The 24886-nt window shown below is 41.9% G+C and overlaps 1 protein-coding gene across 2 annotated transcripts in view; it reads right to left on the bottom strand.

The window, feature by feature from the left end:
• ATAD2B (ATPase family AAA domain containing 2B) overlaps positions 1-23132 on the bottom strand; it is a 155889-nt gene extending 132757 nt beyond the window's left edge. For both annotated transcript variants that reach the window (XM_041755482.1, XM_041755484.1), the window contains exon 1: positions 22605-23132. In XM_041755482.1, the coding sequence (XP_041611416.1) occupies positions 22605-22820 (216 nt within the window). In that variant the 5' untranslated portion in view covers positions 22821-23132. The remainder of the gene's footprint in view (positions 1-22604) is intronic.
• Between the last annotated feature and the right edge of the window lie 1754 nt (positions 23133-24886).

Genomic DNA, 24886 nt, shown 5'->3' with positions numbered 1-24886 from the left:
AAAATATAAGAACTACCCTTTTCATAAATGCACACTTCTAAATCATATCTCCCAAAGCAAGACAAGTACATTCACAAATAACCAAAGTGTAGCCATTAACAAACAAACTTAAAAAATACTCGTAATAGCAGTGCCGGGCTAGCTCGGCTGCTAGAGCATGGAACTCTTGATCTCAGGGTCTTGAGTTCAAGCTCCATGTTGTACTTAGGGCTTACATTTTAAAAAAACTTGTAATACTATAGATGTTTAAAGATATTCAAATATAACCTATAGATTTAACACTCACTTACTGAAAGACTTTTTTTTTTACAAAAAGACCAATTTCTGATTTTGTGGTGTAATACAATTTGCCAGGAGCTACAAGAGCCACAAGCCACATTCATACTAAATGACAGAAAGGGAAAAATTAACAGATATTCACACATAGGACTATCTATAATTAAGGAAAATAAACCTATTAGTTGTGTAACATACAGCACCACTTATTATACAGTTTAAATTACCAAGAAAAACTGGTTAGCTACTTCCAAACTATACTCAGTAAAGAAGGAAAAACTATTTAAGATGCAATGGAATCATGTAATAGCCCTTATCAATAAACATGCTTACTGTAGTTAACAAATGAGTGCTTTTTTAAAATGCACTATTTTGGGGAACCAACTGGATTTTGACTCAGATCGTGATCTCAGAGTCGTGGGATCAAGCTGCATCAGGCTCTGCACTCAGTGGGGAGTGTGCTTGTCTCCCCCTCTCCCTCTGTCCCTCCTCCTACTCACTCACGCTCTTTCTAATAATAAATCTTAAAATTACTATTTCACTTCCTCAGCCTCTTTCCTTCTCCAACCCTCACCCTTTAATGGAGTATATTAACTAGCCCAACATCACATGGCTAACAATTATGACAAAACCAGAGTGGGGAAAAAAATTAGGTCCTGCCATTCCTAATATACAACAGTTCTATTTTCTCAAACATTCCACCTTAGACATTTCTAAAAATACTAAGGTTAAAGAGTGTCCTAAAGGTCATCTAATGCAACCACTCATCCAGGACTTGATTACTCTACCTTTGTCACTCCAAATGTGCTCCATCCCAGACTTTCCAATCAGAAAAAAATTTGATTCCTGTGCACATAAGTGTCTGAAAAGCATTATTTAATAACAAATTCAACAAGTAGTCACTGAGGAAGCAATGTCATGTGTTCTAAACTAAGGTATGTTGTGAATACAGAAAGATACCTGTGAACTACTTCACCAATTTAGACAGTCCCAGCAGGCATTACTCCTAATCAAATCCTACCACTTACCCTTCAAGACCCTTATCTTGGGACGCCTGGGTGGCTCAGTGGTTGAGCACCTCCCTTCTGCCCAGGGCGTGATCTTGGAGTGCCGGGATCAAGTCCCACATCAGGTTCCCTGCATGGAACCTGCTTCTCCCTCTGCCTATGTCTCTGCCTCTCTCTCTTTCTGTGTCTCTCATGAGTAAATAAATAAAATCTTAAAAAAAAAAAAAAAATCATGTACTTGCAACTGAGCCAGCCCCAAATTTATAGGCTTATTTACTACTCATTCTCTCATATTAGCTTTTTTCAGTTCCATTCAGTAGTGTCTCTCAAAATCATTACCTACATACTACCTGATTCAGAAATCATCTGATCTCATTTAAAGAAACATAACCCTAACTAGGATCTCTCGAATTTTTTTAACAAGGGGCTCCAAATGATTCTTAGAACCCAAAAGTTTGAGAACTTCTAGCATATAATACAATTTAAGTATGTGAAGCACATCATCCCAATTGCTGCATTATTCTATTGCGGTTTTCCTTATCATGGTGGGGTTTCATTTTGAACCTGGCTCTATGACAGAGATCTCAGAATAAGTAAATAACCAAAATGTAAATACATACAAATTAACTATACTTCAACACCATTTAATTAACTTCAAGCTTTGGGAAAGCTTTTATTATTTTTTTATTTTTTATTTTTAAATATTTGTGTTTATTAATTTCTGAGAGACAGAGAGAAAAGCAGAGACACAGGCAGAGAGAGAAGCAGGCTCCAGGGAGCCTGATGTGGGACTGGATCCTGGGACTCAGGATCATGCCCCAGGGCCAAAGGCAAGCACTCAGCTGCTGATTCACCCAGGTACCCCTGGGAAAGCTTCTACCTGCAAACCTGATACTAACAGTTTGCCTTTAATAGGATGATCTTAACGATCAACTTTAACTTTTTCATCTTCAAAGTTTTTTACTAGTTAATTATAACCTAACTCTTTGAGGGAAGGCGTTGCCAGTTTCAGAACAAAGATACTTAAGAGAGATTACACAATCTACCCATAGTCATTTAGCAATTTGTGTCAGTGATTACAATCCATGAGTAAGAAAGGCATCTCAGACTAAAGGAATAATTTCATTTAGCAAACATTTACTGAGGACCCGATGTGTACTTAAGACTTGTAGGACAAAAAAACAAAAAAACAAAAACAAAAACAAAAACAAAAACAAAAACAAAAACAAAAAAAGACTTGTAGGACAGAGACACCTGGGTGGCTCAGTGGTTTAGCGCTGCCTTCAGCCCAGGGCGTGATCCTGGAGTGCTGGGATCGAGTCCCACCATCAGGCTCCCTGCATGGAGCCTGCTTCTCCCTCTGCCTGTGTGTCTGCCTCTGTCTCTCCATGTCTCTCACGAATAAATACATAAATTCTTAAAAAAAAAATAAAAAGACGTGTAGGACAATGGTTAAAAGGATTAAGACCTACTTGAACTCAACACACAATCTACTGGGTTGATAGTCACGATGATGCTATATGGCACATTATAGTAAGTCCCATAATGGAAGTATACAATTTGTTTAAAACAAAAACAATGAAACTGCTAGTAGAGATGAACAAAGACATCATAAATGATGCAGACTTTATTTTGTAAAAACATGATAATGGAGCACAAAGAATGGTCAGAGGAACATGATTCAAAGACGAGGTAACTTCCAAGAGAAATGTTACAGTGCCAAATGCTCAAGAAAATAAAAGTACAATGAAAACAAAATCATTCCCACCTAAATGACTTTTTACTCCAAATTCTCATCTTAAATATAATTTTTTCAGTTAGCAAAAATCATTTTCTCCTTGAGTCTTAGAGTCTCTTAAGCCATACTCATCAGCTACTATAAATACTGGCCATTATTCTACCACAAATCTCAAAAAACAGGCAAAAGAACTTTAGAATAATGAAGCAGAAAACAATTTATGCTGCTCTACTTCTTAGGAAAGACTTCCTGCTCAGATCAGAATTTGTCAGAAATCTAGAACTTGGATTTTATTTATTTTTTTAAATATTTTATTTATTTATTCACAGAGACGGGGGGGGGGGGGGGGGGCGGGCAGAGACACAGGCAGAGGGAGAAGCAGGCATCATACAGAGAGCCTGACATGGGACTCGATCCAAGGTCTCCAGGACCACGCCCTGGGCTGCAGGCGGCGCCAAACCACAGCACCACCAGGGCTGCCCTAGAACTTAGATTTTAAAGTAAAGACAAAAAGAACTTATGCAAGTATGACATTAAAAAATGAGAAAGTCAAGGAGATGGTTGAATTAACAGACCATGAGACTAATTCAAGGCTTCACGATGGCCTCATGCAGAACTGGAAGTCTGCATGGAAGTGGAAGTCAAAAATAAGATATTGATTCCAGGAAGCAGAATTACTAAGAAATTAGTGACACCAGCATTCAAATAAGCACAGTAACTACAGGTTTAAAAGTGGTTGTCGGGCAGCTCAGGTGGCTCAGTGGTTTAGCGCTACCTTCGGCCTAGGGCGTGATCCTGGAGTCCCTGGATCGAGTTCCACATCAGGCTTCCTGCATGGAGCCTGCTTCTCCCTTTGCCTGTGTCTGTCTCTCTGTCTCTCTCTGTGTCTCTCATGAATAAATAAAAATTTTTTTTAAAAAAAGGGGTTGTCATTTTTTAGTGGATGTGGAGGGAAGCCAGGAGACAGATGTTAAAGGAAGAAGTGTAATGGTGAATTCTAATTTCAAAAGTTAGGTTTAGGGATGCCTGGGTGGCTCAGTGGTTGATCATCTGCCTTTGGCTCGGGGCGTGATCCGGGGATCTGAGACTGAGTCCCAGGATGGGCTCCCTGCATGGAGCCTGCTTCTCCCTCTGCCTGTGTTTCTACATCTCTCTGAATAAAAAAATAAAAAAATAAAAAAACCTTAAGAAAAAAGTTGGGGGGATCCCTGGGTGGCTCAGCGGTTTAGCGCCTGCCTTTGGCCCAGGGAGTGATCCTGGAGTCCCGGGATGGGGGGATGGGGTCCCACATCGGGCTCCCTGCATGAAGCCTGCTTCTCCCTCTACCTGTGTATCTGTTTCTCTCTCTCCCTCTCTGTATCTCTCATGAATAAATAAAATCTTAAAAAAAAAAAAAAAGAAAGAAAGAAAGAAAGAAAGAAAGAAAGTTGGGTTTAGAATTCTAGCCAGAAATGTAGGGAGATGTCTATCAGACTGTGGGAAATGCAGCTCTGAGATAGAGTGAGGTGAGGACTAGACATAGATATGACATTATAATAGAGGGATCATAGGTCAGGGGCACCTGGGTTGGTTAAGGGTCTGACTTCAGCTCAGATCGTAATCTCAGGGTACTGGGATCAAGATCGGGGAACCTCACATCTGGCTCCATACTCAACAGAGAGTCTGCTTCTCTCCCTCCCTCTACCTCCCCCAACTTGTGTGCATGCATGCAGGCACGCACTCTCTCAAATAAATAAAATCTTTTTAAAAATGTACAAAGAAGGATCATACATAATATATAAAATGAAAAAACAAGTATAATTCTTAAAAAATGCCTATATTCAATCAAAGAGCAGATAGGATCTTGTACAAAATAGAGAGAAATACAGTGTCTCACTAAAACAGGGAGTGGAAGTTTCTTTCAAAAAGACTAAATGGGAAAAAGGTAATAAACCTGTGGATTGGAATTTAGAACACCACTATAACTTCTGATAGGGCAACCTTTGTGAAATGCAGGAGAGAAATCGCTAAAGAATTCAGCAATGAGAAGGTACAGGTGAGGACTATGGAACTATACCCTTTTTATTATTTTATTTAAATTAAATTAATTAACATATAATGTATTATTAGTTTCAGAGGTAGATTCAGTGATTCATCAGTCTTTTATAATACCCAATGCTCATTACATCACCCAGCTAACCCATCTCCCTACCCTCTCCCCTCCAGCAACCCTCAGTTTGTTTCCTATGATTGATTAAGAGTCTCTTATGGTTTGTCTCCCTCTGATTTTCTCTTATTTTTCCCTCCCTTCCCCTATAATCCTGTTTTGCTTCTTAAATTCCACATGAAATATGATAATTGTCTTTCTCTGACTGACTTATTTCGCTTAGTATAAAATACCCTCTAGTTCCATCCATGTCATTGCAAATAGTAAGATTTCTTTTTTTATGGCTGAGTAATATACTATGTGTCTGTGTGTGTGTGTGTCTGTGTGTGTGTGTGTGTGTGTGTGTCTGTGTGTGTGTGTAAATGCACCACATCTTCTTTATCCATTCATTTGTCGATGGACATTTGGGCTCTTTCCATAATTTGGCTATTGTGGACATTGCTGCTATAAATACAGCACGGTATTTGGGTCACTACTTTTTTTTTTTTTTTTTTTTTTTTTTTTTATGATAGAGAGAGAGAGAGAGAGGCAGAGACACAGGCGGAGGGAGAAGCAGGCTCCATGCACCGGGAGCCTGATGTGGGATTCGATCCCGGGTCTCCAGGATCGCGCCCTGGGCCAAAGGCAGGCGCCAAACCGCTGCGCCACCCAGGGATCCTAGGGTCACTACATTTGTATTTTTGGGATAAATCCCTCATAGCGTAATTGCTGGGTCACAGAGATTCTTACAGGAAGTGTCAGTGTGAAGAAAGAAATGAAACAGGGCAGCCTGGGTGGCTCAGTGGTTTAGCACCACCTTGGGCCCAGGGTGTGATCCTGGAGACCTGGGATCGAGTCCCACGTTGGGCTCCCTGCATAGAGCCTGCTTCTTCCTCTGCCTGTCTCTCTCTCTCTCATAAATAAACAAAATCTATAGAAAAAAAAATCCAAAATCTTAAAAAAGAAGAAAAGAAAAAGAAAAACAATCTAAAGAGGTTAAAAAGTCAAAGAAGTCAGGGAAGAATCTTTTTTATTTTTTTAATGCCCCTCCCTTATTTTTTTCTTTAAAAAAGCTCCACTCCCAATGTGGAGCTCAAATTCATGACCCCTCTTTAAAAAAAAAAAAAAAAAAAGTCAAATTCATGACCCTAAGATCAAGAGTACATGCTCTATGAACTGAGCCAGCCAGGCACACCAAGACTTTTCTTAAAATATAAGATAAAGGGGCCTCTGAGTGGCACAGTCCTTTAAGCATTAGACTCTTGGTTTTGGCTCAAGTTGCAATTTCAGGGTCGTAGGATGGAGCCCCATATCAGGCTTTATGCTCATGTAGAGTTGGCTTGAGATTTCTCTTTCCCCTTCCCTCTGCCCCTCTCTTTCTCTCTCTCAAACAGTCTTTTAAAAAAATAAATAAAGGGGATGCCTGGGTGGCTCAGCGGTTTAGCGCCAGCCTTCCACCCAGGGCGTGATCCTGGAGACCCGGGATCAAGTCCCACATTCGGCTCCCGCATGGAGCCTGCTTCTCCCTCTGCCTATGTCTCTGCCTCCCTCTCTCTGTGTCTCTCATGAATAAATAAAATCTTTAAAAAAAAAATAAAAACAAAAAAAATTAAAAATAAAAGTTAAGATGACCGGGTTTCTTGTAAATAAAGCATAAAAGAGAGTAAAATAAAACTTTAAAGAGTAAGATAACTCATGAGAAAAAGATCCTCAAAGAGACAAAAAATAAACAAAATAGGAACATTATCACCCAAGGTTGGATCAAAAAAGTATATAAGTACAATCAATATTTTCCCACTTCCTATATAAGACAGTCCTTTTTTCAACCTTTTTTTTTTTAATAAGTACTGCTTTCATGAAAAAGCTTAGAAAAGCACTTTCTTTTTCTTTCAGCAGTTACCATGACTGCAGAAAACAAAACTCACACTACGATTTATTTGTTTAGAGCCAATGCTATTCCAAAGTCTGAAACTTCAGGCACACAAAAGATCCTGAATTTTACTCAAATATCCCAAGAGCAATGGCTTACTTGTTTAAGATTTCTAAATAAGAATGAATATATGAAAAGAATATACAAAGAAATGTTATAGAAATAAACTGAGAAATTATAAAAAAAAAAGTCTAATTTAGGATACATTTTTCTTCCTGAAAAATAATTTTTAATCTAACTAGATACTTAAAATGAGAAAAAGACATAGGTACAGAAAAATGCCACAGACGTAAATATTGGACAGGACCAGTTTTATATAGCAGCATTACCACTGTAATTAAAAACTACTATTCACCTCATAATATTGTTTACAAGAACCAGGTGAGGGCATAGAAGAACAAATATTACACCTACACCCTAACAGTGGATACAGTCTCAAGTAAGGGTACTTGCTTGGCTTTGTAGAATTAATATAACTCCATAAGCTTATTAAATTCTCTTCAGTGATTCATTCCTTTCATAAACAAAACTTATTAAGCATCTATTGTGTTAGATTCTAAAGATACTTGATGACAAGATAGTCTCTGCTCTTCAAGAAGGTTAAAGCCTAAGTCCTTAATCAGCCACCAAAAAAGATATGTAAAAACTTAGTAATTCTGAGACCGTTGACGAATGGGGTGCAAACTGATTTAACCAAAATGTTTAAAGAACAATCTGGAAAAACCTATAAAAATTAAAAATACATATACACCTTTGACTCCATAATTCCAACTTCACCTATGAAAAATAATCATTTTCTGCTATTTTATAATATTAAAAACCTTCTCCCTCTATGTCTCTGCCTCTCTGTGTCTCTAATAAATAAGTAAAGTCTTTTAAAAAAAAAAAAAAAAAAAAGGACGTCTGGGTGGCTCAGTGTTGAGAGTCTGACTTCTTTGGCTCAGGGCGTGATCCCAGAGTCCCAGGATCATGTTCCTCATGGGGCTTCCTGCATGGAGCCTGCTCCTCCCCCTTCCCGTGTCTCTGCCTCTCTCTGTGAGTCTCTCATGAATAAATAAAATCTTTTTAAAAAATTAACCAATTTTAAAAAATAATAAAAACCTGATGACAAAGAAAAAAACCTGATGACAACCTGTGTACCAATAGGGAATGTTTACCTAAGTGATGGTATGATACAACAAAATATTAGAAAGTCATCAAGAAAAGACTAATACAAAAAAAAAAATACATGACACATAATTTACTGTCATAAATACTATATAGGTTATAATTCCATTTGTTCAAAAGATACACATATAGGGACGCCCATGTGGCTCAATGGTTGAGTGCCTACCTTTGGCTCAGGATAGGATCCCGGGGCCCCAGGATCGAATCCCTCATTGGGCTCCCTGCATGGAGCCTGCTTCTCCCTCTGCCTGTGTCTCTGCCTCTCTCTGTCTCATGGATAAATAAAATAAAATAAAATGATACACATATAAATTACCCATACATACATGTGAATGGTCTGGAAGGATGAATACCCTTTTTAATGATTTTATTTATTCATTTGACAGAGAAAGAGAGCACAAGCAGGGCAAGAGCAGCAGAGAGAAAGTAGTAGACTCCCCACTGAGCAGGGAGCCCGATGCAGGCTCAATCCCAGGACCCCAAGATCATGACCCGAGCCAAAGGCAGATGTGCTCACCCACTGAGCCACCCAAAGTGCCCCCAATGTATACCAGGTTTAACAGTGGTTACTGCTAGGAAGAATGAACTGGAGGAATTAGGGGAGGAGGGGCAGGTCTTATTTTTTTCTGTGCACTTCCATGTTGTTTGAAGTACTTTTGTAAAAAAAAATAATAAAAAAAAAAGAAGTACTTTTGTAATATTTTTAAGGATTGTATTTTTTTATTCTTAAATGTTTTGAGAGAGAGAGAACGAGTAGGGGGAAGGACAGGGGAAGTGGGAGAGAAGCAGACTCCTGCCTGAGTACAGAGCCTGATGCGGGGATCAATCCCAGGACCCTGAAATCATGACCTGAAGTCAGATGCTTAACTGACTGAGCCACCCAGGCACCCCTCATAATTTTTAAATAAAAATAAAATACTTTGCAAAGAGCTAAGGTCAAGAATCTTGTGTATTCCTGTATCTTCAGTGTCTGACACACAGAATTACTCAATTAAAGATACTAAGAATTTTTAAAAACAAAATTTCCTGGGGCACCTGGCTAGTTCAGGCAGAAGAGTATGCAACTCTTGAGCTCAGGGTCGTGAGTTCAAGCCCCAAATTGGAATGTAGAGATTTACTATAAAAAAAAAAAAAGAAGAAGGCGGCGGCAGCCCAGGTGGCTCAGCGGTTTAGCTGCTATGCCTTCAGCCCAGGGTGTGATCCTGGAGACCCGGGATCAATAAATAAAATTTTAAGAAAAAGGAAGGGAGGGAGGGAGGGAGGGAGGGAGGGAGTTTTCATTTGCATTTGAACTGCTGCTTCTAAATAATTGTATGCCCTTGAGCAACTATCACTTCCCTTCAATTCTCCCATCTAATAAATTTGGAAATTGAATTAGAATGGTAAAAACTAAAAAATTAAAATTCTAAATTTTAAATTATTTTCAAATTTTTAACATAGAATCCACTCACCAGTTCATAAATTTGTGCTGCCATCTCATTTGTGCACATCTGTTAATGAGCTCTTCCTGTTTCTATATATACATTTAAAATTTATATTATGTGTCATTGATTAAAAAGGAAGTATAGCTCTGCAATGGAGTTTGGTTTTTCAAAAGTAGCTTCCCTTAACTTGCACAATCATGTACACAACCACAACACTCATCCTGAGTGTGAGCACTGGAGTATGCTCTAGTTAAAAGGTGTTAACAGTTGTAAAGGAAATGAACTTTTATCAAGCAACTTCAAGGCTTTCTCCCAAATAGGCCTCTTAACAATATGGACACCAAAATGGTCAACAGGGGTCAGCCACAATAAGTACCAAGTAGCTTAAGTAACTAAGTTTCAGGTGCCTGGGTGGCTCAGTGATTGGGCTCCTCCCTTCGGCCCAGGACATGACCCTGGAGCCCCGGAATCGAGTCCCACATCGGGCTCCCTGCATGGAGCCTGTTTCTCCCTTTGTTTATGTCTCTGCCTCTGTGTGTGTGTGTGTGTCTCTCAAGAGTAAATAAACAAAATCTTTAAAAAAAAAAAAAAAAAGTAACTAAGTTTCTTGTTTATTCAAGTAACTGTAGGTAAATTGCTCCAGTGAGGGATCAAAAGTGCTCAAAACCAGTTTGCTTAATTATCAATCAATTCAGGGACAGATTCAGAGCCTGCAATTCAGGACAATTCAGAGCCTGGATGGCTCATGAGAAGAGCATGAACTCATGATCTCAGAGTCATGAGTTTGAGCCCCACTTTAGATATGGATATTACTTAAAAAATGTATTTAAAAAATAGGGATCCCTGGGTGGCGCAGCGGTTTGGTGCCTGCCTTTGGCCCAGGGCGCGATCCCGGAGACCCGGGATCGAATCCCACATCGGGCTCCCCAGTGCATGGAGCCTGCTTCTCCCTCTGCCTGCGTCTCTGTCTGCCTCTCTCTCTCTGTGACTATCAAAAATAAATAAAAATTTTAAAAAAAATGTATTTAAAAAATAAAATAAAAAGAAATAAGTTAACAATCTTAAAAAGATGAAAAACCAAAAAAATAAATAAATAAAGATGAAAAACCGAAGACTAAAAGAGCTAAGATGCTAAGACTGCCAAAGAAGAAAAAGGTGAAGGAAAAGACCACGCCTAAAATTAGCAAAATTTATGCACAGACAAAAAAAAGATCTGTAAGCTTCAAAAGAGGAAGAACATCTACAAAAAAGAAGAGAATTAGACCAACATCAAACTTCAAGAGTAACACTAGAGACAAGATGACAATAAAGCAGTATTTTTTAAGTACTGGACCTAGAATTTTGTATTCAGCCAATTTATTTTTTTTAAACATTTTATTTATTTATTTATTCATGAGAGAGGCAGAGACATAGGCAGAGGGAGAAGCAGGCTCCTCTCAGGGAGTCCGTCCGATATAGGACTGGGATCCCAGATCCTGGGATCACGCCCTGAGTCAAAGACAGATACTCAACCGTTGAGCCACCAGGCAACCCCCAATTTTTTTTTTTTAAGATTCTACTTATTTATTCATGAGACACAGAGAGAGAGAGAGAGGGGGGGGGGGGGGGCAGAGACACAGGCAGAGGGAAAATCATGCCCCATGCAGGGAGCTGGATATGGGACTCCATCCCAAGTCTCCAGGATCCCGAGCTGAGCTGAAGGCGGTGCTAAGCCACCAGGCTGCCTTCCCCCAGTTTTTTTATTTAAATGACAGAGCATGGGATCCCTGGGTGGCGCAGCGGTTTAGCGCCTGTCTTTGGCCCAGGGCGCGATCCTGGAGACCCGGGATCGAATCCCACGTCGGGATCCCGGTGCATGGAGCCTGCTTCTCCCTCTGCCTGTGTCTCTGCCTCTTTCTCTCTCTCTCTCTCTCTCTGTGACTATCATAAATAATTAAAAAAAAAAAAATTTAAATGACAGAGCATAATGAAAATATTTTCAGCTGTCTAATACCACAGAAAGTTTGTCACAAAAAGCCCCAAACTGAAAATATTCTTGGAGGAAGTATTCACAAAGACAAGAAATAAAAGATGATAATATAAAATATAAAAAGATAATTGATATCTTAGAAAAATTTACTGCTACTGGAAAAAACTCAAAATTAAAGAAAAAGACAAAGTACTTACATCCATTAAAAAATCAGAACTAGGGGATCCCTGGGTGGCTCAGCAGTTTAGCGCCTGCCTTTGGCCCAGGGCACGATCCTGGAGTCCCGGGATTGAGTCCCACATCGGGCTCCCTGCACGGAGCCTGCTTCTCCCTCTGCCTGTGTCTCTGCCTCTCTCTCCCCCTGTGTCTATCATGAATAAATAAATAAAATCTTTATAAAAATTTAAAAAATTAAAATTAAAATAAATAAAAAATTAAAATAAATAAAAATAAAAATAAATTTTAAAAAGTCAGAACTAAAATTCTAGACAATATAGCATAGGAAGGAAGATGGAGCATTAAAAGAGGTAAGCCAAGGTAGTAGCTTGGTAGGTTAAGGGTCCAACTCTTGATTTCAGCTCAAGTCATCATCTCACTGTCATAAAGTTTCTTTTTTTTTTTTTTTTTAAGAATTTTATTTACTTATTCATGAGAGACAGAGAGAGAGAGAGAGAGAGAGAGGGGGGCAGAGACACAGGCAGAGGGAGAAGCATGCAGGGAGCCTGACGTGGGACTCGATCCTGGGTCTCCAGGATCACAACCCAGGCTTCAGGCGGCGCTAAACCGCTGCGCCACGGGGGCTGCCCTCACTGTCATAAGGTCAAACTCTGAGACAAGCTCCTGCAGTGGGAGTGGAGCCTGCTTAAGATTCTTCTCCCCATTCCCCAATTATTTCTCTCTCTCTCTCTCCTCATCCCTATAAAAATAAGTAAATAAAAAAAAAAACCAGCAGAAGGTTCATAAATATGACCAACTGGGCATTATTTCTAACACTGCACCCCCAATTGCAGAATCCGCATTCTTTCCAAGAGCACACAGAACATTTACCAAAAAAACCTAACCATAAATAAGGTGAAAAAATAAGTCAGAACAAATTTCAAGAGACTGAAATCCTATGCAATATGTTCTCTGAACACAGTGGTATTAAACTAAATAACAGGGATCCCTGTGTGGCTCTGCGGTTTAGCGCCTGCCTTCAGCCCAGTGCGTGATCCTGGAGACCAGGGATCAAGTCCCACATCGGGCTCCCTGCATGGAGCCTGCTTCTCGCTCTGCCTGTGTCTCTGCCTCTCTCTCTCTCTCTCTCTCTCTCTCTCTCTCGAATAAAATATTTTTAAAAATAAATAGATATATAGAAAGAAAATAAATGCCCACTGTTTGGAAAAGTAAGCAATATACTTCTAGACAATAAATGAATCAAGAATAAAGCAGGAAGGAAATTAGAAACAATTTTAATGTAAAAAGTCTCATAGAATAAATAAATAAAATCTTTGGCGGGGGGGCACCTGCGTGGCTCAGTCATTGAGTGTCTGCCTTTGGCTCAGGTCATGATCACAGGGTCCTGGGATCAACTTCCACATCAGTCTCCCGATAGGGAGCCTCTTCTCCCTCTGCCTAAGTCTCTGCCCCTCTCTGTGTGTCTCTCGAGAATAAATAAAATCTTTAAAAATAATAATAAAATAAAGTAAGTCTCTTTAAAAATATATACATGGGGTTAAAACATATAGGGGCTCCTGGTTGGCTCAGTCAGTAGAGTAACTCTTGATCTTGGGATGATGAGTTCAAGCCTCAGGTTAGGTATAGAACTTATTTAAAACACATACACAGGGATCCCTGGGTGGCGCAGCGGTTTGGCGCCTGCCTTTGGCCCAGGGCGCGATCCTGGAGACCCGGGATCGAATCCCACGTCGGGCTCCCGGTGCATGGAGCCTGCTTCTCCCTCTGCCTGTGTCTCTTCCTCTCTCTCTCTCTGTGACTATCATAAATAAATAAATAAAATTTAAAAAAAAATAAAACACACACACAGGGCATCCCAGTGGCTCAGCAGTTTAGCGCCACCTTCGACCCAGGGCGTGATCCTGGAGACCTGGGATCAAGTCCAGTGTCGGGCTCCCTGCGTGGAGCCTGCTTCTCCCTCTGCCTCTCTCTCTCTCTCAGTATTTCTAATGAATCAATCAATCTTTAAAAATAAAACACACACACAGAGACACCTGGGTGGCTCTGCGGTTGAGCATCTGCCCTAGGCCCAGGGCGTGATGCTGGAGTCCCAGGATGGAGTCCCACTTAGGTCTCCCTGCGGGAAGCCTACTGCTCTCTCTGCCTATGTCTCTGCCTCTCTCTCTCTCTCTCTCTCTCTCTGTCTCTCTGTCTCTAATGAATAAATAAATCAAATCTTTAAAAACACATACACACACAAAACAGGAGAATTTGAACAACAAAAAAATTAGAATCTTAACATGAGACAAGAGATTTAAGTATCAAATAATCAATAAATCCACACTATAGTATTTCCATCTCCTAATGTTTTCCATCACATATATTTTCTTGTGACAAATAAAAATACAGCATACAAAACACTTACCAAAATTGACAGTATATTAGGTCACAAGGAAAGCATCAAATTCCACAAGAGAAATATACAAACTAGGTTATGTTGAATGATGTTCCTTGCTCTTGGATTTATTACAAAGGTGCCAATTCTCTGAAAATTAATCTAGGAATTCAAATACTTTGCCATGTTCACTTTGGCAGCATATACATCAAATACTCTCCCAATTAAAGTTCTAGCTGGATCTTTTGAGGAATTCCATAATCTTAACTAAAAATGTGTATGAAAAGAATGAAGATCCTTGAAAATCTAAGTCAACTTTGAAAAAAACAAAAGAGGAAAAAAAAAAGAGGAACTTATCATTTAGGATATTAAGATATACTTCTAAACCACAGTCATGAAAACTGTGTGGTACTGCCACAAGAATAAACAGGCCAAGAAAAAAAAGAATAGAGAGATCAGAGCAGAACATATACAGAAACTTTGGCATATTATCAAGTGGCACCCCAAAGGACAGGTTGTCTAGAATAAAATAAACCAAAGATCTAAAGAGGAAAGATTATATTATGAAAAGGGTCATGACATAAATAGTATCCCTTACTATGGCACAAGACTAAAAGCCACTGAAAACAAGAAAAAATAACTTCAGCAGAAAAGAGGGAAAAAATGAGCAAAAAATATTAACAGCACTTTAGAGATAAACCAAAAAAAACTACTATGGACATAAAGAGTTGTTCATAAGGGACACCTGGGTGGTTTAGCAGTAGGGCGTCTGCCTTTGGCCCAGGACAAGATCCTGGAGTCCCCGGATAGAGTCCCACATCTGACTCCCTGCATGGGGAGCCTGCTTCTCTTTCTGCCTGTGTCTCTGCCTCCCTCTCCCTCTCTCTCTGTCTCTCATGAATAAATAAAATCTTTAAAAAAGAATTGTTCACAAAATTCATAACCAAAGAAAAGCAATTAAAAAGCTAGGTATTGGGGATCCCTGGGTGGCTCAGCAGTTTAGTGCCTGACTTTGGCCCAGGTCGTGATCCTGGAGTCCCGGGATCAAGTCCCACGTCAGACTCCCGACGTGGAGTCTGCTTCTCCCTCTGCCTCTCTCTCTCTGTCATTCATAAATAAATAAATAAATAAATAAATAAATAAATAAATAAATAATAAATAAATCTTAAAAAAAAAAAAAAAAAGCTAGTTATTGCCAAATACTGGCAGGTGTCTGGGGATACAGGCACTGCGATAAACTACTCCTAAAAGTAGAGACCTGAACAGCAAATGTCAAGTAGTATTTAAGTACACGTATACTCTATTTCACTCCTGTGTAGCTCAAAGAAATTCCTATATCAAGTCCTCAAAGGACATTGTATGAGGATGTAAACTGCAGCATATACCACAAAAAGACTGTAATGCACAATTCCAGGGGGCGCAATTCACATAGACTGCAGTGTGAATGATGCCTCCCTGACTTTTTGCAACATGGATCCTGTAACAGTGAACCAAAGAGACAAAAATGTTTGCCCACAGTGCACTTACATTTTAATATAGTACAACTTCATAAATATTTATTGACTGAATGAAAGAACAAAGGAATAAGCAAGCAAGCCTTACCACCAAAGTTAGGTTGCATTTTCTCCTAGTTCCTGTCTACTAAGATCAGAGAACATATCATTTTATGGGGACGTGAAACACCACAGTTCAGAGATTCTAATTTGGGTCCTAGAATACAGACACAAACTAATAATGCTAAGTGTGTTTAATTCATTAGTATTTATTTTCATTTATAAATGCTATATAATGCCTTTTCAAGAGGTTTAAAGCGTAAGACATTTTTTCAAATGGAAAACACTTATCTACCCCCAAAATAAACAGGTTCTCAGAGCATAAAAGAAAATGTACACACTGATAAATATCGCCAAGCAGAGGGGAAAGATGGCAGCACAAGTACACCTCTACTGTAGATCACAATGCCCCAGACTTACTCTCTTTATACGGATTTTTTTTCCCCAAGTCATCTTTACAATACTGCAAAATGTCTCCACAACATGTCTGCTCCTCTTCCTATACCCAGCCCCTGAAATAAGGCAGCAATTACTGAAAATCACTATCCTGTATTTCATATCCCTACAGGCCACTGTTCCCACTTTTAGTCCCAATACAATCCTAGACACAACTCCAGATAGTCTAGTAAAAATCTGTCTATACACAGTTCATAGAGTATTTCCTGACTGTATAACAGCCACCTTTTTTGCTTTTCCAGATATGTGTGGAAAGTACTGTTTGAGGGATCCCTGGGTGGCGCAGCGGTTTGGCGCCTGCCTTTGGCCCAGGGCGCGATCCTGGAGACCCGGGATCGAATCCCACGTCAGGCTCCCGGTGCATGGAGCCTGCTTCTCCCTCTGCCTGTGTCTCTGCCTCTCTCTCTCTCTCTCTGTGACTATCATAAATAAATAAAAATTAAAAGAAAAAAATTTAAAAAATAAAAAAATAAAAAATAAATTAAAAAAAAAAAAAAAGGGGGATCCCTGGGTGGCGCAGCGGTTTGGCGCCTGCCTTTGGCCCAGGGCGTGATCCTGGAGACCCGGGATCGAATCCCACATCGGGCTCCAGTGCATGGAGCCTGCTTCTCCCTCCGCCTGTGTCTCTGCCTCTCTCTCTCTCTCTCTCTCTGTGACTATCATAAATAAATAAAAATTAAAAGAAAAAAATTTAAAAAATAAAAAAATAAAAAAATAAGTTTAAAAAAAAAAAAAGGGGGGATCCCTGGGTGGCGCAGCAGTTTGGCGCCTGCCTTTGGCCCAGGGCGTGATCCTGGAGACCCGGGATCGAATCCCACATCGGGCTCCAGTGCATGGAGCCTGCTTCTCCCTCCGCCTGTGTCTCTGCCTCTCTCTCTCTCTCTCTCCCTGTGTGCCTATCATAAATAAATAAAAATTAAAAAAAAAAAAAGTACTGTTTGAAAAACATCAAAAAGTAGGGATAAATACAGATGAGACAGTAAGATTTACAAATAGAAAAGACAGAATTAGATTTCAATATTGAATCTACTTATTACTTATTAGCTATTTGGTCTTCCATAGGCCATTTTAGCCTCTTTGACAACTTGTTTCCTCAACTGTAAAATGGGAGGGTACCATCATCTGTCTTACAGGGTTGCAGGGATTAAATGAGATGGCATTAAACACCTAGCATGAGATGTTAAATAAACCCTAGTTTACACTTCTCCTTATTAGGATACCACCAATGGGCAGAAGAGCAAAATGCAATGACTATGAAGATCATCAACCTGAAAGTAATTTAAAATAAAGCATACGCTCCATTCATTCACTCAAAAATTATTTACTGAGTACTACGTTTGGCAGACAATACTGTAGGCACTCAGGATACAGCTGTAAATGACCATCTCATCTTTAAAGAACATCAAAGATTTCTACTCCAAACACTGAGTAAAAGGGGACACATGAGTGGCTCAGCAGTTGAGCTTCTGCTTTGGGCTCAGGGCATGATCCTGGAGTCCACGGATCCAGTCCCACCTCAGGCTCCCGGTGTGGAGCCTGCTTCCCCTTCTGCCTGTGTCTCTACCTCTCTCTGTGTCTCTCATGAATAAATAAATAAAATCTTTAAAAAAAAAATTGAGTAAAGAATTAGAACTCATTCCATTGAGAATCTACGTCATTCATTTAGCCCTTACTTTGAACTGACTTGTCTTGTTCATATGTAACACCCCTAGAGGTAGGGACTGTGTTTTGTTTTTTTAATCTTCTATTCTCAAAGTCCAGTCATCATTATTTTCAGAAAATAATTGGCTCCTCGGGACGCCTGGGTGGCTCAGCAGTTAAGCGTCTGCCTGTCTGCCTTCAGCTTAGGTCATGATCCCCAGAGTCCTGGGATCGAGTCCCGCATCGGGCTCCCTGCATGGAGCCTGCTTCTCCCTCTGCCTGTGTCTCTGCCTCTCTCTCTTTCTGTGTCTTTCATGAATAAATAAAATATTTTAAAAATAATAACTGGCTCCTTAATATGCTATTCATTAACAGATATTACGCATCTTCTCCGTGTCAGATGCTGTGTCAAAAGAGCCCTAGGAATATAGCAATTGGGCAAAAATAAGATATAGTGCCTACCTTCGCGGAGGTTATAGGCTATTCCAATAAAAAAAAAAAAAAAGTCTAGGAAAGAATTTCTTTAAGTAAGTTCTACCTCCAACATGGGGCTTGAATTTATGACCCCGACATCAAGAGTTATATGCTCTCCCCCAACTGAGCCAGCCAGGCATCCCCAAGGGAGAAAAATTTTAACCAAAGGTATATATTCTACCTCCAAATAAAACTAGAATACAATCTAAAAGTGAAAACAAAATCGTACAATACTTAGAGCTCAAAAGCATCTGAAGTTTAGAATCTTGCAGCATATATATACTCAAAGTATCTAACAATACAAGTTACAGCCTAGTAACTAATTTTTCTATCATTTGGCGTAAGCCACACACAATGTACCTCTGTAAAACTGTCTAGCTCATATTTAGATACAACATTTTATGTATGGGTTTTTTTCCCCCCTTCGTACTTTCATAGAAGTTTTTAATCCAAAAGTCCCAAATGCCTTTTACTCAATGACTCATTTTTCACAAAGTCCTCCCACAGCAGAGGCATAACAAATATTAAACATGTCCAATAAAAGACCAAGAACCCAAATATCAAGAAATCAACTCAGCCGTGCACACAAACGAAATTTCATTGTGTAAAAGAAATCCCAAATATACAATTCAAAGTAATACAGCACAGCACTTTTCTGAAGTGGATCGTTGAAGAGATGGGGGTACTCTCCATTCAGGTGAAGCCACTTGGTTTGGTCCATAGTTCTCCTAACAAGTAGTAATCCTACCACCTGTCCAGCTGGTTTCCAGAGGCTATAGGTTTATCTATAATTAGGTATTTAGGAGACAAGTAATCAGGGACTTACCAAAGAATGATTACAAAGAGTACTGACCAGGGAAAATGGTTTAAAGCATTAATTAATATGCACTCACTTCTACAGGTGTTGTCAGTTTAATCTGTGACCTTAAAAACTGCAAGTCTGAATATCCAGACTACAGAAATGGCCAGTAATTGAATTTAAGTTGCATTTTCAGTTGGCCACCACAGAGCTTCTCTGGTTCAAAACTGTGACAGGGGACACACTTTAACACATTATTCAAGACCTTGATACATATAAGGAAAAACTTGCTCTACTCTGAAGAACTTGTACTTTTCCCTACTCATCTGAGAGTTAAATACATTATTGCATTTTGCTCTCAGACTCCTTTTCTATGTTGAACCATCAACTTCCTCGCTACTCTACTTGTATTATGTTGGTAAATACATGAGTATTGGAAAAGAATAAGTACAAAGTGATAAAAGAGCATATTATAAGATTCACAGATTTTTTTTGGTGAAATTAAGATAAAGCAAGTTTACCTATAAAGTTACTCAATATACTTATTTTAACCCTCTCCACTAAGATATGGACTCAAAGTATTATATAACCTTCTCAAAAAGTACAAAAAGCTAGTGATGAAGCAAACAGGCCTAGCAGAAGTTTAAAAAAAAAAAAAGCTGAAATATTTTTCAAAAACTGCTTTCCAATTCTGTGAATACAATATTAGTTTGTTTGCTGAGAGTGACTCTTCAGTGGAGCAAATGCTAATTACTGATCATCAGATTAACTGACCTAAAAGAGGTCAAACTTCATACATACTAAACAAAAAAAAGCCAGATATGAGAGTAATTACAACTAACTGCATAAGTCAGCTTGACATTTAAAAAGTGTGAGCACAAGAAAATCATTGCAATAACCTACAGAATGCATCATATGTTTATTTCCCCATTCTACACATACTTGGGGAAAAGGCAAAATTATAAGCACAGCTCATGGTCTTATGGCTTTTTAAAGCAAATGAAAAACTCTATAAACACAGTTCATGAAATTTAAAAAAAAAAAAAAAAAAAGAATCCTGGGAGGCTTGGAGAGGGGTAGAAATCAGCATCAAGTGCAAAGTGAAGAATGTAACACAAAAGAAGAAAAAGGAGGACTTCCTCAACTATGTATCTTATAAAGAAAAATAAATTTCTTCCTACAAAAATAAGGGTCTCCTAAAGCAAGAGCACAAACCATTTTCCATTAAGTAAGTTTTTACAGACACTAACAAAGGTCTAAAAACCCAAAGAAAAAGTGCCTTTAGATACACCAAAGAGACTAAATTCTTGTCATTCACAAAAGGAACTTAAAAAGATCTTACTAGACTCAAATAAACTCACTTTAGGAATATTCACAAAGAAATATACAGAAATTGGTTCATAAATATGCAGTCCCATAAACTTAACAAATTCTGAATTATAAACTTATCCCCTTTTAAAGGACCAATCATAGGATTAGTAAATCTCAAATTTTTCAGAGAAAGCCATTAGATCTATCATCTACCACAGCCAGAAGACAAGTCTTCTTAAAAGTGAAAAACATATAAATTTTCATTAGCCTGTTATTTACGGCCTTTTAAAGCATTTTTAAAAGGAACTTGAAACAAAGTTTCATTAGTATCCTTCTAGAAAAACCTCTAGTATCTTTCATTCCTCAAGCAATTTAGAAGCTACCAAACATGCATTTCTACATTAGATTATTGATTCCTTGCCTTTTAACATCTCCATAACAGCTGCTTGACAAATTACTTCACCTTATTCCTCAGGGGGTAAGGACAGCATGATATCCATGAACTCAAAAATGGGACCACAAACTGATCAGTGACAGATGAGCTAATTGCTTCGGATGAACTGACACTGCTCTAATAGAGCAGGCATTCATACTATTATACTACAATTAAATGCTTATACTCTAAACATTTTATTTGTACTTAGGTGTAGAAGACCTTTCTTAAATTTACTTTAATTTTAAAATATATGTTAGCTTCAGAAAGTCAAAAAGCCTGTACGCATTTGGAATAATTTATAGAAGAAAAAGCCAAGTTTTCAGGGCAATTATTCTAAACAGTTTGTACAACTTTCAGATTTAGCTTTCTTATTCGAACCTAAGAGATCTGTTAGCCCCCAAAATAGTCTACTAACCAGACAGTTTTACAAATACTTACCAGACTTTTGGCAAAATAAAAGCCAAATATATTTTCAAAGATACAACATACAGATTTCAGGACAGGGCAGTAAAATATATGATTTGCGTCAGTGCATTCTGATTAGCGTCAGAACAGTAGGAGATAGAAAAAGCACACACACAAGCCATAATCTTGTAGACCCCATACAAAATAAAATATTGTTCTCCCGCAAGAATAACAAAATGGTGTGGATTCAAAAGGGCATTTTAAATGACTAGCAATTACCGGCCAAATTACTCTCCGTAAATTAGCCTCTTGCCAAGACAGAGGCATTACTCTTTTCTGGATTCGTAACCAACCTCCTCACACGAACTTAGATCAATTCCCCTAAAGCGACAAAACAAGCGCTTAGCTTGGAGTTTTATAATAAAAGGTCAAGGTCTTTCAACCAACCGCTTTTTTTAAAATAACTAAATCACACAGCCTTGTTCGAACGTCACGCGTGCGGTCGGGTGACGATGGTGGGCGAATTCACCTTTTCTAGACCATTCCCGTACCAGAAACGCGGACGTCCGAGCGACCAGGCACTTGCAGGGCGGCGGGGACAGCCCGGACGCGGGACGAGCCCCCGTGGCGGCCGGAAGGCTCTCGGTGCCGGCGGGAACCCCGGCGGGAACCCCGGCGGGAACCCCCGCGGGCCAGCGGCCGCGTCCCGCGGCCACGGGGTCCCGCTCCACCTCCCCTGCCTGGGGAAGCGGCAGCGCTGATTTGTGTTCCTAAAGTTTGGTGTCGGAGCAGCCACAAACTTTCTCTCAGCGTTCCTGCCCGGCCGCCAACCGGAGCTCTGCGCTCGCTGCCTCACCAACTCGCACCACCCCCAAACACTCGGAGAGTGAGCAGGAGTTAGACAGCGGCGGCAGCTGACACGCTCGCGGGGAGGGTCTGACACCGCGGGAAACTTTGGCTTCCCCGCCCGGGCCCCTGCGGCCGCCCCGGCCCTTCGCTCCGGCTCCTACCGCTCCCCTCCGAGGCCGGGCGAGGACGCGGGACGCCGGCCGCTCGGACGTCCCCGACGCCCCCGCCCCAGCCCTCTCCCCAAGACCCCGGTCCTGCTCTCCACACAAAAGAGCCGGAGCAGCACGGCGGCGCAGCCCTGCCCGGCCGGGAGCCGCGGCCGCCGCGCCCGCGCCCGCACACCCGGCTCCGGCCGCCCGAGCGGTCCGCGCCGCAGGCTGCCCGCCCCGACCCGGCCAGACAAAGCCCCGGCGGCCGCGCCGGCCCCCGCCGGCCCCCGCCGCCCCGGCCCCGGCCCCGGCCCCGGCCCCGGCCCCCGCCGCCGCGCTCTTACCCGGGCCTCCTCCAGAGCGCCGCCGGCGCCGCCGCTTCCCCCGGCCTTGGCGCCCGGGCAGCTGGCGGCGCGGGTCTTGGAGGAGCGGGTCCGAGACGAGATGAAATGGCTGCTGCCTCCGGTCGCCCCAGGCTCCGCTCCGGCCCCAGGCCCAGGCCCGGGCCCGGGCGACTTGGACCCGAGGAGACGCAGAGAGCTCTTCCGGGTGTTCACCATGGTGCGGCCGGGGGACGCGGTCCGCCCCGCGCCGCCGCGCCCGGGGAGCCGAGGAAGGCCGGCGCCGGCCGGGCAGGCAGGGCCAGCGGAGCCGGGCCGGGAGACGCGAGCCCACCCGGACTCTGCGCAGCGCCGCCGACGACAGGCGAGAGTCGGGCAGAGGAAGACAAGCAGGCGCGAGAAGGCGGAACGCGGGAAGCGGGAGCGGTGCCCCGGCCGGCAGCTCAGACCCTCCACCGGCTTCGCCCTCCTCAGCGGGAGCCGAGCGGAGCCGCCATTTCTGCCCCTTTCTCTCTCGTTCTCGCTCTCGAGCTCCGTGCGTCAGGGACCCAGCGCCGCAGGGCCGACGAGACCGCTTCCGGCCGCGGCCGCTGCGGGGCGCTGCAGGGCCGGCCAGCCCTCCTCCGGGCCGCTTCCCCCGCCTCTCCGGCGGCCCCTCCATAGGCCCCGCCCAGCGGCGCGGCGTCAGCGCTCGGCGGCCGGGGGAGCGGGGGAGGGACGCTCTGGGCTGTGCGAGCTCTCTATGGTTTCCAGGTCTGGCCGGGCGGCCGGGAGGGGGATGGGAATAGCCAGAAAGGGCACCGGGACGGGCTGGGGCGCCGCGCTGGACTCGGCGCCGCTCACGCCCTGCCCAGCTCGAGGGCCGTAGCCGCCCCGGCGTCGCCCCGATGGTCCGGATGCAGCAAGGAACGACCGGCAAAGGCGGAAGATAGACGGGGGCCGGGGAGGACCAGGGCGCGGTGACCCCAGCTGGAGTCCCATAGGTACCTGAGGCCGGACACCGAACTTGACTCGCACTTTGCGTGGCTGTAAAAGTGAGACTGTGGCAAAACAGATCCGTGCAGCTTTTGGCACATGAGAAGTTCAGGAAAGAAGAAACGCTAGAAGAACCCCTGCGTCCGTAAACAAAGCAAGAAAGGCTGGTTTTCTATGACCTTATCCAGATAGATCTAAGGCCCAGTTACAATGAAACAATTCTTTCCCCAAAAGGTTTATCACTGGCACCCGCACCCCTGCAAGAATTAAGAATACAAAAAGCTGAGGGACGCCTGGGTGGCTCCGCGATTGAGCCTCTGCCTTGGCTCAGGTCGTGATCCCGGGTACGGACGGAGTCCCACGTCCGGCTCCCTGCATGGAGCCTGCTTCTCCCTCTGCCTGTGTCTCTGCCTCTCTCCGTCTCTCTGTCTCTCATGAGTAAATAAAGAAGTAAATCTTTAAAAAAGAAAAAAAGAAAAGCTGAACACAAAATACAACATTTGTGATTTAACTTTCAAAGATTAAGACCATGTGAAAAGCTCTCCAGTAGAGTAGAAATTAATTTCACCAAAATTCGTGGTACGTAAGCAATAGAGCACCTCGTGTTCATTGGGCATAAGTTCTCCGTGTTTGCTGCAGTAAGAAAAATAGAAGGCTCAAGAAAAATCCTATAAAAATACCCAAGCTGCATCAACTAAGAGCTTTCTGGCCATCCGATTGCCCGGTCCTTCAACAAAACTTCATCCAGCACTGAGAATGGAGGTAATTTTTCTGTTTGGAAAGAAGTACGGATTCCAGGAAGCAGGCACAGGCCGGTTACATTAAATTACAACATAATCACCCACCACTTAAAACCCACCTCATGGGTGTGGAGACCGCATAATGGAACCAGATCTGGTTTTCCTGCATCAGTTAGCTATGAATGAGATCACTCAAGAGAATAAACAGTTTTCCTACAGAAAGAGGCTGGTTTTCAGTTGTATATAAAGTGTCCTGAAGAGGTGTATGTCATGCAAATTAGGATAAAAAGGATTTGTGTACTTCCTCCTTGTTTTGTTTCTGTGTTTGTTTGAATGGTCCTAAACTGAGAAAGCGAGGCTATGACTGGGGCTATTAAACCTGATGAGAGAGCAAAAGGCAAGCTGAGGGCAAAACACAAGGTGACAGCTCACAAGCTCCCCACCCTCACCCCTTAAGGTAGGATACATGTATATATACATATATAACATTCCTCAGGCACTAGTCACTGCCTAAGAACAAACGCAGGGGAAAAACAAATGGTCAACTGATAAATATACCAGCCACATAGG

The sequence above is a fragment of the Vulpes lagopus genome, chromosome 5 (assembly GCF_018345385.1).
Source record: "Vulpes lagopus strain Blue_001 chromosome 5, ASM1834538v1, whole genome shotgun sequence".
NCBI classification, from domain to species: Eukaryota; Metazoa; Chordata; class Mammalia; order Carnivora; family Canidae; genus Vulpes; species Vulpes lagopus.
Note: the sequence above shows the minus strand (reverse complement) of the source record. Positions and strands in the feature narration are given on the sequence as shown.